We start from the raw sequence: 13428 nt of genomic DNA, 5'->3' as shown, positions 1-13428 counted from the left end.
GTTAAATAATGAACAGGTAATTGGGGGATTGAAACCAGGTGTGTAAGACAAAGACAAAACAAATGGAAAATTAAAAGTGGATCGGCGATGGCTAGAAGGCCGGTGAAATCGATCGCAAGGAGAGGGACCGACTTCGGCGTAAGTCGTGACGATATCTTCAGAGGCCTATGCTTTTCACCCCAACTTACAGAAAGTGTATGAACGTACATTCATTTTCATCAGCGGTCATGTTGAGAGGTACAGTAACATACCCAGCAATCCACTGCAATAAGGCAGTGGAACATTTCTGTCTGTGGTCCCCTATGACTTCTTTGTACGCGTGGCTTGTGTGCACTGTGTGACAACATGATGAGAAGCCAGTCCTGACTCAGGAGGAACAGCATAGTGGGGTTCACTGGATTGTGTCAAAGCCCCAAGGCTGTGAAGTTGATGAGAGTAACTGTGTGATCTCTGTGCCACTGCTCATGTGGCAAATCAATGGAGAAGATCTCTACAGCCATACAGAGTGGAGTGTTATAAGACATAAACAAGCCAATGTTGCTTGATCTACTGGTCTTCCTATTAGCCTCATGCTCATTTGTTTGTGCCCATGCCCTGGACACTAATTACTGGTACCAAGATAGCAATGTGGCATAAAAGATAACAATCCAAAAACTGGAAACTGTTTCCCTTGCAGAAGGAGAGACAAGTTACACATATTTCTAAATGTGTTTATTTTTTACTCTAGGGCTTCCTTAGACCTACATCTGTCTCCCTCCTCGTCAGAGGACATTTTGGTTCAGTCCTGTTCCAGTTTCTCCTGGAGTCTGCCTCAGTTGTGTGGGTGTCCGTGTTCATTAGCTACAGATCTGAATTATGAGTAAGGCCCCTTTTGTTATAGTCTTACAGCAGCAAAACTCTTGTTTCTCCTCACAGCAGTCCTTACATCTCCCAGGGGTGCTTTTGGAGCACATTATCACATCTTCTTCTGTCCAGTTAAAAAGGTACAGTTGGCAAAAGCTCCCTCTCAGCATTATAGAAAGAGTTCCAACTGAAATGTCTGTGATTTATATTAAGAGACAGGACTGAGGTCTCACTGGGTCTTAAAATTCTAGACTGTACCTCCTCAAGGCTCTGGCTGTTAGAGTGACAGACTGTGCTATGTAGATTGACCAGGGGGCCCAATGGGAGGGCCACAGATCCCTGACAACACTCTGGGGCTTTGCATGTCATACTGGGAGGTCAGTGACACAGCCTGTTGGGATCTGAAGGGATGGCGAGATCATGTGGATCTGAAAGTAGAAGTTTGAAAGACTCACAGCATTTCTGGTCAATCTTAGATATTGTGGTAATAAAGTAGAACACGTGGAAATGGATCCTGTCGTCCATAGGTTGAATCACGACACAAAATATAAAAATACATCAATGATTCTACAATGTGGCAATGAAAATACAAAGTCAGGCTGCCTGCAAAGATATATGATCCGTCTCTCTCACCAGTTTACCATTATCAAGACAGGCAAAGCCCTTCCATTATCAGTGAACATTAAATGAATCCTACGAGACCATTTCAGCAAATAATTCAGCCATTAACATTCATGACTCAATCACAGAGGACATTTCCAGGGGAAGACATGCCGTCAGCCTTCAGTGGAGGAGAAGAAAAGAGAAGAGTGATGTTGGGGAAAACAAAAGGAAGACAGACTGGTGTTATTGATAAAGATATTATGCTTGGCCAGAGACAGGGTGCTTTCTATTTGGGCTGGTGATGGTAGCAGAGGGGGGTAAGGTGTTTTGGGTGTTGGGTAGTGGTGTGGCGCTAATCAGCTGCTGGCAAGCGTGTGAGCGGGCGGTCTTCTTGCAGCGGAACCCCAGGTCGAAAGCGGGTTTGAAGTTTAATGATGCCACCTGCCAGCCTTGCCAGTCTGCAAGCGCTAACGAGCTGGCAGCGCTGGTGGCTCGGGCCACAGCACCTGAAAATGCATCGTATGTTTCAGGGGGGCGGGGTTCTACCAGGGCTGTTGAGGGGCCTGCTGGAGACCCAAGACGGCACGGAAGGCCCGCATCTCTTTGAAGAGCGCCCTCATTTCCATATTTCATTACGCACCGGTGACTGACAAGGCCCAGCCAGATGTTCTATTTTCAGCTATTTAAATTTTGACCTGCTTTCTTTCCACGGTTGAAGAAAAGATTAGATTAGATAACACACAGATGCCATGGATGATGAGAACTTGGATATAGATGTTTGTTTATCTGTTGTGGTTTTTTGTTGTCTATATTCTATTGTATCTTACCCCTCTGAGTAAAGGTGTCGATAACACACAGACAGTAGCTGCCATTTAACTTCAGAATTAGGAAATGTTTCCAAAGTGACTAGGCACCGTAGACTCCAGCACAGTCCCTGATCCATTCCAATGGTATTTCCTTTGAATTGGCTGTGAAATTGCAGTGTCCTTACTCAATCTAACACTCAAAACTACATCAACAGCCCTGACCTTTCTGGGTGTCTGCAGCAAATGGCACTTTGTCAGAGGGAGTGAAGGAGCCCTAGGATCAATGTGATTGTCTTGGTATACAACAGCATACATATGCATGCCTATGGGTTTGTCTGTGCATGATTGAGTTGTATTAGATAAAATGATGGCAGAGGAAGAACGATAGTGATCAGTGGGAGAAAGGGAGCAGAGAAAGAGCCAAAATGTTGTTTCGACAGGAAAAATATAGCTAAGATTACCTCTCCACAACCTCGCCCCTTTTCTTTCTGAATGAACGAAATTAGGCCAAAGGAAGACAGGTATTTAGAAGAATCGTGTTGGGTGACTATGAGAGTGATCATGTACGGAGTGGTAAACTACAGCTGTTTCTGGTCTGGGTGTGTAGGGTGCCTGTGAAACCACAGTTCTGGAGACAGAGAGGGCTATCAACACATGAGCATATCCATCACTCTAATTGAATCAGGTTTTAGCACAGTCAGCCTGTAACTCAATCATGAGCCTGGTTTCCCCTTTAGCAGCCCCTGCCACCTGTCATCACCACATCTGCGTGTCAGATGAGGGTGTGTCGTTGGTATTATACACTGGGGTCGGTACAGCACAGCTGTAGGTGTGAGGGGTCACCTGCTGCCTGTCAAACCTAATTTGTAGTGCAATAAATCTTGATATACTGTACAGTTTATCATTAAAATCCACCTCATGATTCCTATTCTTCATTGTTTTAATCAAATAATAATACACAGCACAGACGCCATCTACATCTCTAAATATCTCTGCAAATATATCTCATTTAAGATATTCATATCCCAGATTTACCAGAGAATCCTTCTACTAAGAATGCTATGATCCTGGGTAAACATTCATATAGCCAGAGAGAGTGCAGTGATTGTTCTGGTAAAGATAGAAACCCCGGCTCTATGCCTTAATGGGTTAGAAATTGTCAAAGAAAACATGATTAATATCAGAAGACTAAATGTCATGTTTACTTCAGATTTGAAATTGAGGTTGAACTCTGTGAACCACAGTGATGTTGGGGGAATGAGCAAAGGAGGGAGGGGGCATTGCAGAATTATTGCTGTTGTATATTGAATCTGAAAACTAATGAAAGTGGGCTGGTGGCATGTGAACTATGTGACCACAGTGTTGCTGCGTTTACCAGTGAAACCACCGATTCGTAATACCTTCAGATTTACTACTCACCAAACATGGAGACAGATCTCTGTATTGTTCATGCTGTTATTGAAACCCTGCTGGCCTGTGTGTGCATGCATGTATTATCATGTGACTCAGATTGCCTGGGTGTCTGGGATTGGCAGTGCCATCCAGTGATACATTATACCAGGTTAAACTGCTATGTAACCTACACATGCCTGTGTGACAGAGCTAATGTCTATCGAGTACAGACATGCAGTACCAGTCAAAAGTTTGGACACACCTACTCATTCAAGGGTTTTTCTTTATTTGTACTATTTTCTACATTGTAGAATAATAGTGAAGACATACAAACTATGAAATAACACATGAAATAATGTAGTTACCAAGGAGCATTCTAGGTGAATCTGAATTCTAAGAGTGTGCAAAGTTGTCATCAAGGCAAAGGGTGGCTACTTTGAAGAATCTCAAATATAAAATATATTATATAAACTTTGCATAGCATAAAGTACACATTAATGTAAATATGTCATTAGTACCTGTGTGCACACACACAAACTGTGGTGGAAGCATCCCAAGTACCTACCCAGATTGTCAGAAAATATGAAGCAGGAGATAGGTATATGGGGTGGCAGGTAGCCTAGTGGTTAGAGCCTTGGTCCAGTAACCAAAAGGTTGCTGGATCGACTCCCGGAGCTGACAAGGTAAAAATCTGTTGTTCTGTCCCTGAACAAGGCAGTTAACCCACTGTTCCCCAGTAGGCTGTCATTGTAAATAAGAATTTGTTCTTAACTGACTTGCCTTGTTAAATAAAAAGTCAATTCTGGATGGACAGTGTGTTGCTAGTCTTTGGTGTTGCTGGCAGAGGTGACCAAGAGGTCATGTGAAAAAGGTTAACAATGCTGGCCAGTGGTTAGGACCCTTGAAGTCATGCAAACTTCTTTGTATAGTGCACTCAGACGGTTTCTCACTATTGACTGTTCTTCCAGTTCTAGGGAGCCGTCCCCACATAAGAGGACCAATAATATATATCCAATTTTATATTGTGACAAATATTGTATGACTAAGCAGAGATCTCACTGTCAGAAAAATAATCATGTCCCAAATTTCAGTAGTCTCTGATTAAGCACAGAAAGTAGTCTACAGATTAGTTTTCTATAACCTGAATATTTCAGCGTAATCAAAGGGGTGTGAAGGAAAGTCATCTTAACTGAAACAATTATTGTATTGAGACAAAGCATGTTCCAGCCTTGAAGAGGGTGGGGGAAGTTTTATTCCAATGTGAAGCCATCCTTGACATTTCCAGTGTTGTGTTGGCTGCACATCCTTTTCAGAGTTTTCCCAGCCTGAGAGACAGTGTGACCTGATAACATTCAAACTCATCAGGCAGAGCCATGACATTCTAGGAGAAACACCTCCGCACCATGAGAACTCGGTTTCATCTGCTCCGTTTAATACTCTCGGGAACATTATCATTGCTTTATTGGTCGCTAATACAAGGCCAACCTTCATAGTTTGTCTGTTATCCTTTACTCCCACCTGCCTGGTTTTAGTCAGTGAGTGATTGCAGACCTTCAGACAACATGGCCTATAATGGTGCAGTGCAGCCTTGAACAGATGGTCAGACCATGTGGAGATCTATCAAAGGCACACAGAACGAGCATGTCAAGGGCTCCTCTGATAACTTGGTGAGCATATTCAGGACCAAGCATGTTGTCATACTGTAAATTACACACTGGACCGTAGTCAAGCGTATTATGATATACATGTACGCAGACAGAGCCACCAGGCGGAAAAGGAGGGCAAGGACGACAAAAGGTGGCATGAGGCAAAAACCAAGAGCAAAATATTGACAGTCAAGCTAGTGTGGGCTAACAAAAATGACTGACTTCATGATTTCAAACCAGAACAAACCTATAACTTGTACCAGAATATCATGTTTTAGGATTAAGTCAAACCTGAATCCCTTTGAACACCAACTACAAAGAAATACAGACAATTCTCTGTACACAGGAGAAAAGACTCCTTCACTTTATTACTGCACAACCATGAGGTATGAGGGGGAAAAAGACTGTTAAAAGGTCAAAGGGGACAGAAGTTGTGCGGTTTAGCCTCTTTGCATCCACTGGTTTCAAGTTAGAGGTGTAAGGGAAGTCAGTGTCAGAATAAGTCATTTTTTTCCTCAAGCCTTTGGTCCAGCAGAAGAGTTTAGAAGTCAGGACCCTCTTTCTTCAGCTTGCTGTAGTCCATGTTCACTGAGTAAAACTATGAATGAAATAGAGGAACAATAAAAAGTTTGAGTTTAAGACCATCAGGGATCAAATATTGATGAATAACAGTTATTCTAAGCAAAAACCTGCCTTTACTTTCAAAATCATTCCCAGGTTTGTTATTCAGTCAGTGTCAAACTTGCTTTGTTGTTGTGACTGACAATTAGATTGGTTGATCAGATTACTTTAACAGGATTATACTGTATAATTAATTCAACTATGGGATGAGTGGAATCAGACAGCTCAATTACATTTTTGGCTCAAGCCACTACATTAACATGTTCCCTCACTGCGCTGTACAACCTCTGCTAAAGACCATGTGCAGCAGAGACCAAGTTTAATGCACTGACCATCGTGATACATTAATCCAGACATAATGGATCCTCCTATAAGTGAGTGACCTACCTTGTGCTGCTGTGTGGGTTCCGTCTTGTTCCATGGCTCGGGGTTGCCATTGCGATTCCAACTACAACATACATATTGAAATGAAAAGTTGAACTAATAGCAATATACCCGTCCTGCACATTGAAATTGCCACCGGCGTCTAACTTATGACTAAAACACTCAAGGTCAATCCAGTTACTATGTGGATCTCATTTCAGACAGTTTCCATTTGGACTGGAGCCTTATTAGCAGCGTGTTCTACAAGGGCCCTTACCTGACATGGGGTCCCATTGCCAGGCGCAAGAGATACGCTCCAGACATAACCGTCCCACCACCGATGAAGATGAAAAGGGGGATCAGCTGGAGGGAATAGAAAATAGTTAGGGGGAATAGAGGACAGGGTAAGGTGGCAATCAAGGGAAATATGGCTGACCCCATTCAGTCAATTTGGTCGATAGATATTTTTAAATGGCACAGTAGACACCTGTCTGATTCGTGCCCGTCTCAGTGGATTAATCCACATAATGGCTACTGCTTTGGACATGAAGCTGGTTGTGAGAGTATTCCTTTGGCCTACAGTATGTGTGAAGAAAATGTGTCCTAGGTATAATGAAAAATGTTGAGTGAAGGTAAGTGTGGCTTAGATGTTAAAGGTTTGGGTCTCTCCAGAATCTGCTCTCTACCGCCAATTCAGGTAATATGCATTCATTGTTTCATAACTTCATTGTGTGAATTGGTTTGCCCTTTGAGAGTCTTTCAAGTCACGATTACATATAAACTCATCAAAAAAAAATAAAGTCCTCTCACTGTCAACTGCATTTATTTTAAATCAAACTTAACATGTGTAAATATTTGTATGAACATAAGATCCAACAACTGAGACAAACTGAATAAGTACCACAGACATGTGACTAACAGAAAGAGAATAGAAACAGAATCTAGTGTGGCTACCAGCTGCAGTCCTCATGTACTGCACCAGATTTGCCAGTTCTTGCTGTGAGAGGTTACCCCACTCTTCCACCAAGACACATGCAAGTTCCTGGACATTTCTGGGGGAAACAGCCATAGCCCTCACCCTCCGATCCAACAGGTCCAAGTCATGATCAATGGGATTGAGATCAGAGCTCTTCGCTGGCCGTGGCAGAACACTGACATTCCTGTCATGCAGGAAATCACACACAGAATGAGCAGTATGGCATTGTCATGCTGGAGGGTCATGTCAGGATGAGCCTGCATGAAGCGTACCACATGAGGGAGGAGGATGTCTTCCCTGTAATGCACAGCGTTGAGATTGCCTGCAATGACAACAAGCTCAGTCTGATGATGCTCTGACACACCGGCCCAGACCATAACGGACCCTCCACCTTGAAAATCGATCCCACTCCAGAGTACAGGCCTCGGTGTAACCCTCATTCCTTCGACAATAAACGCAATTCCAACCATCACCTCACCCCTGGTGAGACAAAACCACGACTCGTCAGTGAAGAGCACTTTGAGACTTTTTTCCAGTCCTGTTTGGTCCAGTGGGTTTGTGCCCATAGGCGACTTTGTTGCAGGTGAGGTCTGGTGAGGACTTGCCTTGCAACAGGCCTACAAGCCCTCAGTCCAGCCCCTCTCAGCCTATTGCAGACAGTCTGAGAATTGGAGGGATTGTGTGTTACTGGTGCAACTTGGGCAGTTGCTGTTGCCATCCTGTACCTCTCCCACAGATGTGCTGTTCGGATGTACCGATCCTGTGCAGGTGTTGTTACACGTGGTCTGCCACTGTGACGATCAGCTGTCCGTCCTGTCTCCATGTAGCGCTGTCTTAGGCATCTCACAGTACGGACATTGCAATTTATTGCCCTGGCCACATCTACAGTCCTCATGCCTCCTTGCAGCATGCCTATGGCACATTCACTCAGATGAGCAGGGACCCTAGGCATCTTTCTTTTGGTGTTTTTCCAGTCAGTAGAAAGGCCTCTTTAGTGTCCTAGGTTTTCATAACAGTGACCTTAATTTCCTACAGTCTGTAAGCTGTTATTGTCTTAACGACCATTCCACAGGTGCATGTTCATTAATTGTTGATGGTTCATTGAACAAGCATGGGAAACTAATCAACCCCTTTACAATGAAGATCTGTCAATTTATTTGGATTTTTACAAATTATCTTTGAAAGACAGGGTCCTGAAAAGGGGACGTTTATGACCAGTGGTACATTTGACATTAATTCCAATCGTTTCTAATCTTTCTTTGTTTGGTTACGGTAATTTATGTTAATAAAATATATTATTAGTCGTTTACCATTCTCATTGTCGGAGCGGACACGTTTGCAGAGTTCACAATTTATGCTACACTTATTTCATTCCATTTACAAGTTGTCAATTTATTCATTGTATTTTGTTTGGAGTGCTCCTGTCAATGTTGAGTAAGGACGCACACCTGATTACACAGAAGTAAATCCAGTCTACCTGGCCTTCACGCAAATGTATGAATGTTCACATTTGGGGACGTCCAATGCTATTTCTGATGGTCTTAACGCACCACCACTAATGAGCTGTGGAGATTCTCAGTCTTTTTTTCTTCCTCAAACAGCAGTCTGTTAACTTAACATCCATTGAGAATGACAATAGTTAGTTCCGAACTGTATTCGAAAAATCTTTCCAGCTTGCTCACTTTCGATAACCACCGAGCTTCGGCGTGAAAACAAAAAGTAATGCTCTGATCCAGTGGCTCATTAAACTCTGGAGGACCTAGAAGAGTTGATATAGTTGCCAGTTCAAACTGTGGGCCAGACCCAGTTAATACAATGTTTCAAGTTGCAGACAGTAGAGAGATTAAAGCTATTGAAGAACATGAAATGAACAAAACTCCATGCATAGCAAATGTGATTCACATGATATTTATCAGGATATATTTTTTACTTGCAATGTAATTTGTTGGCTTTATGTTGATTATTTTTACCTAGTTGGCAATACTAAACAAATATGTTATTGAAATGGAAATTAAACTGTTCCACGAAAATGTGCGTGAAAAACATGACTGGTTAAATCAATTGTAAATTGGCACTACACATGAAAAAGACTCCCGAACCCTGGTGTAGCCTATTACCTGCAACGTCAAGAGCGTAATAGCAGGACCGAGGGTCGTCTAAAAATATTTAAATCAACTGGATTGCTTTCGCCAAAGTCCCGAGACTACAGTTATCCGATTTCAACCAAATAAAACTTGATTTAAAAAAAAAAGTGTTTTCATAGCTGTAATATTCGCATGTGTAAACATACCGCCATATCATTACAAAAGTATTTTGAAGTGTTTTGTGAAAGTTTATCGTCAACTTTTTTAATTTAAAAAAATGACGTTACGTTATAAGACGCTATTTTTTTTCGTTTATCACACAGTCTTCATAGATCGATATCTAGGCTATATATGGACCGATTTAATCGAAAAAAAGACCCAATAGTGATTATGGGACATCTAGGAGTGCCAACAAAGAAGATGGTCAAAGGTAATGAATGTTTTATATTTTATTTGTGCGGTTTGTGTAGCGACGACTATGCTAATTATTTTGTTTACGTCCCCTGCGGGTCTTTTGGGGTGTTACATGCTATCAGATAATAGCTTCTCATGCTTTCGCCGAAAAGCATTTTAAAAATCTGACTTGTTGCCTGGATTCACAACGAGTGTAGCTTTAATTCAATACCCTGCATGTGTATTTTAATGAACGTTTGAGTTTTAACGAGTGCTATTAGCATTTAGCGTAGCGCATTTGCATTTCCAGATGTCTAGATGGGACGCCTGCGTGCCAGGTAGGAGCAAGAGGTTAATAAGCGACCAAATTGATCACGAGGCGATGTATATTCTTTAGCTGTCCGTCTGGAAATAATGTCCGGGTAAATCACAACCAAAATAGCCGGTCGGAGACTTGAACAAATGGCTTGTCTCTTCGTTTGACCAAGAAACAAAGCCTAGGCAAATTACAAGACTGTTGACATCGTGTGGAAGCTGTAGGTATTGCAACCTCAGACCAATTTATTGTGGTTCGTCTTTATCAATGGGTTGAAGTTGCGGATGGATATATATTTCAATTTTCAGTGATCAGAATTTCCTGCGCTTTTCGATGAAACGCACGTTCTGTTATAGTCACAGCCGTGATCTAACCAGTTTTATAAACGTCTGAGTGTTTTCTATCCACACATACTAATCATATGCATATACTATATTCCTGGCATGAGCAGCAGGGCGCTGAAATGTTGCGCGATTTTTAACAGAATGTTCGAAAAAGTAGGGGGTAGGAGTAACAGGTTAAGAAATATCCTGTAGTACTGCATTTTATTATTTTGTACAAAGTGTGCAAAACAAGACAATAGCTAGTTAACCTTTTTCAATAAAGGGCCACTACACCGGGTCGTGACTCTGACATAGTAACGTTATGCCCTCGGTTAACCGCCTCGTCCTTGACCGAGTTGAGGCCTTTTTTTGCAAGGTCGCAATTCCAGCAACTAACCATCTAACGTTAGCTAGACACGCTCGCGCCAACCCACTTGAAGTGTAAATAATAGTAACTAAACATTCAATCATGTTTGATTCCTTGCCCTTTCAAGTACATAACCCACACTGGCGCCAACTGGCTACAGTAGCTAACAAGTTAGCACACAGGGCCGTTTCGGTCTGTGGTAAATGCCATCACTTGTCAATCAACGATCAATGCAGCAAACACCATATCGTTATATTCGAACTTGTCATTTTCCAATCACTCAACAATACATGACAAAAGGCGACATTTGGGGGAAACGAGTAACGTAGTAAAAATCGAGGTTAGCTTCGAAGTTAACGTTAGAACGAGGCAAATCCCCCCCCCAAAAAAATCTATACGATTTAGCAAACTTCCCGAATTCACATGTACTTACTGCTGGGTGGCTTTTAAGTTGCCGGCTAACTGTGCTCAGCATTGCGAGGGTTTACTTCTCCCAATTTGTACAGAAATAACCGGATTAATGTAGGCCTTGCCAGGCAGTAACTGAGCGTATTTTCAGATACGTTTCGGAGACATCAATGCTTTTTATAACTGACCCAAGATAGACCACAGTCTGTCGTTTCCAATAGGAGCAGATGAACGAATCATAATGGGTCGAACAAGCAAGGAGGTGGGAGCAAATCACGAGCAAATCACGAGCCAGTGAGATCCATTCACCCTTACACTTCTTCTATAAACAATGCATTTGATTTTTATTTGGCAAAGGGTAAAGTCTACAGATTCTAGTTTTGGAAACAGAAACCTGTATGGAGATAAAATGTTTCAGCGATGAGAAAATTTGCTTCCTCTCGTCACCATATCTGGTGGTGAGTGGAAACACCAACCGGATGCTTCACATTTATACATCCGGCGAAATATCTGTCTCATTGTTCTATCTGTGGAGATTCCTCACGCCCTTGAGTACTCAACTCGTTCTTCTTCTTCTTTGGTGTGGTTTAACGGCGGTTGGCATCCAGCCAATATATGTTGTGTTACTGCCACTAACTACACTCGGGTCTAAATCCCTTATGCTTTTACGGACCAAAATTAAATACAATAATATGAAGAAAAAACTGTCATCTAACCATTATAAACCCACCACCCAATTCCAATATTTAAAACCCTATCTGGACACCACCACTCAACACACCCTTCTGAAGTAAAATCTTGTACACCCAAATATTTATTTGCAGCTGCCACCAGAACCTCTATTTTCTGGGACTTACATTCCATCCCTGTGGTTGATAACCATTGCTATAAACGTTAAGAAGCCAATCTTACTGAAGCATATGTCACTCATAGGCCTATCCTTCTGTGCTGGCACAAATCTACGACTCACAGGGATCCTCTCAGGATCCCTCCCCCTTGAACCATCTTCCCCTACTTTCTTCACTGCCTCAGCATACGACACCCTCTGCACTTCTCTAATCCTGGTAGCCTCAACCTGCCTCTCTCGCAACAGACACTTCTGATCCATGGGCATCCCTACAATGAATAACACATAGCGCTTCTTTCCCCAATACTACACATTTCTTTGTCTCATGGCCTTCTGCACACTTCTCACACCTAGGAACCTACCTCCTACACACACTGCTGCCACGTGCCCATAAGCTTGACACCTGTAACAACCTCATGGATTAAGCACAAAAGCTTGTACAGGATTACTGAAATATCCTAACATCACTTTGTCAGGCAAAGACTCAACATCAAACCTCAAAAGAACAGCTAATGACTCCTCTGTTCCTCCACTCACACCACCCTGTCTGGGTATCTTGCCTTCAGCTGGTCCACATTCACATTTACCGCCACCCCAGTAATCACTCCTTTCAATGGAACCCTGTTCTTGAGAAAGAAACAAGTCATCACTCTTGTCCCCATTCATGTGGCGCGAAGCTTCCGCTCCGCTCTGACTGACAGAAATACAAATAAGTATCACAAGACCACTTTGGGTTATCTACACCGACTCCCAACTCTGTTATCACCCACCCTGAAACCACATATGGATCAGCCAAAAAGCAGGGGCCTACTTTCTCCAAAAATGTCACTCCTACTGTAACAGACTCATATTTATCCTGACGGTACAAGGCTCAGGCTCTAAGAACCTCACCATACCCGTTACCATAAACTGGGCCACCTCTGGTAATTCGCTCTCATGCACTTCCATTTCGTCTCCAGAACTGGATCCGGTGTACGGCTCACTCTGTTTGCACTTGCTACCAGCCTTCTTCGACCTCCCATCTCCCTTTTCTTCGCCCTTTTCAACATATTCAATCTCACCCTCTGCCACACTCACTCTCTTCAACCGCCACCCCTCTCTTTCCCTCCATTCTTCCACCGTATTCCAAAAATACGTCCCCATGTGAAAATATTGCACTTCTCCCAACATACATCTAGTTTTTATCCTCTCATGGGACTCACTTTCCTTCTCCCTTGATCAAAGTCTCCATTCCTCTCCTTCTCAACAAAATACATTTTACACTGCAGTCTTAATTTTCAACCAGTAGGCAGAGATGGTTTAGTTCATCCCACCACATAATACGTTTGTCATCTGACAGTAAATAAAGTACCTCAACCTACTAAAGCTTTTACCAGTCCAATTATATCTGTTTATATTCAATCACTGATTAGCCTACTTCAAGGAAGGGAATAAGGAAGG

The 13428-nt window shown here is 42.6% G+C and overlaps 1 protein-coding gene across 1 annotated transcript; it reads right to left on the bottom strand.

Moving 5' to 3' along the window:
- Nucleotides 1–5622: 5622 nt before the first annotated feature.
- LOC118377359 (cytochrome c oxidase subunit NDUFA4) lies at nucleotides 5623–11335 on the bottom strand. The gene is made up of 4 exons (XM_035764246.2): nucleotides 11167–11335; nucleotides 6552–6637; nucleotides 6299–6359; nucleotides 5623–5888 (listed from the first exon to the last, which is right to left on the bottom strand). The coding sequence occupies exons 1-4, from the start codon at nucleotides 11206–11208 to the stop codon at nucleotides 5832–5834; spliced, it is 246 nt and encodes an 81-aa protein (XP_035620139.1). The 5' UTR covers nucleotides 11209–11335; the 3' UTR covers nucleotides 5623–5831.
- Between the last annotated feature and the right edge of the window lie 2093 nt (nucleotides 11336–13428).

This window comes from Oncorhynchus keta, chromosome 5 (assembly GCF_023373465.1).
Source record: "Oncorhynchus keta strain PuntledgeMale-10-30-2019 chromosome 5, Oket_V2, whole genome shotgun sequence".
Lineage (NCBI taxonomy): Eukaryota > Metazoa > Chordata > Actinopteri > Salmoniformes > Salmonidae > Oncorhynchus > Oncorhynchus keta.
The sequence above is the reverse complement of the archived record's forward strand: the minus strand, read 5'-3'. Positions and strand labels throughout refer to the sequence as shown.

Coding starts and splice junctions, on each gene's coding strand:
- LOC118377359 (XM_035764246.2), bottom strand. CDS start 11,208: ATGCTGAGCACAGTTAGCCGGCAACTTAAAAGCCACCCAGCA. Junction 6,638..11,166: donor AACTTAAAAGCCACCCAGCA/GTAAGTACATGT, acceptor TATTCCCTCCAG/CTGATCCCCCTTTTCATCTT. Junction 6,360..6,551: donor GCAATGGGACCCCATGTCAG/GTAAGGGCCCTT, acceptor TGTATGTTGTAG/TTGGAATCGCAATGGCAACC.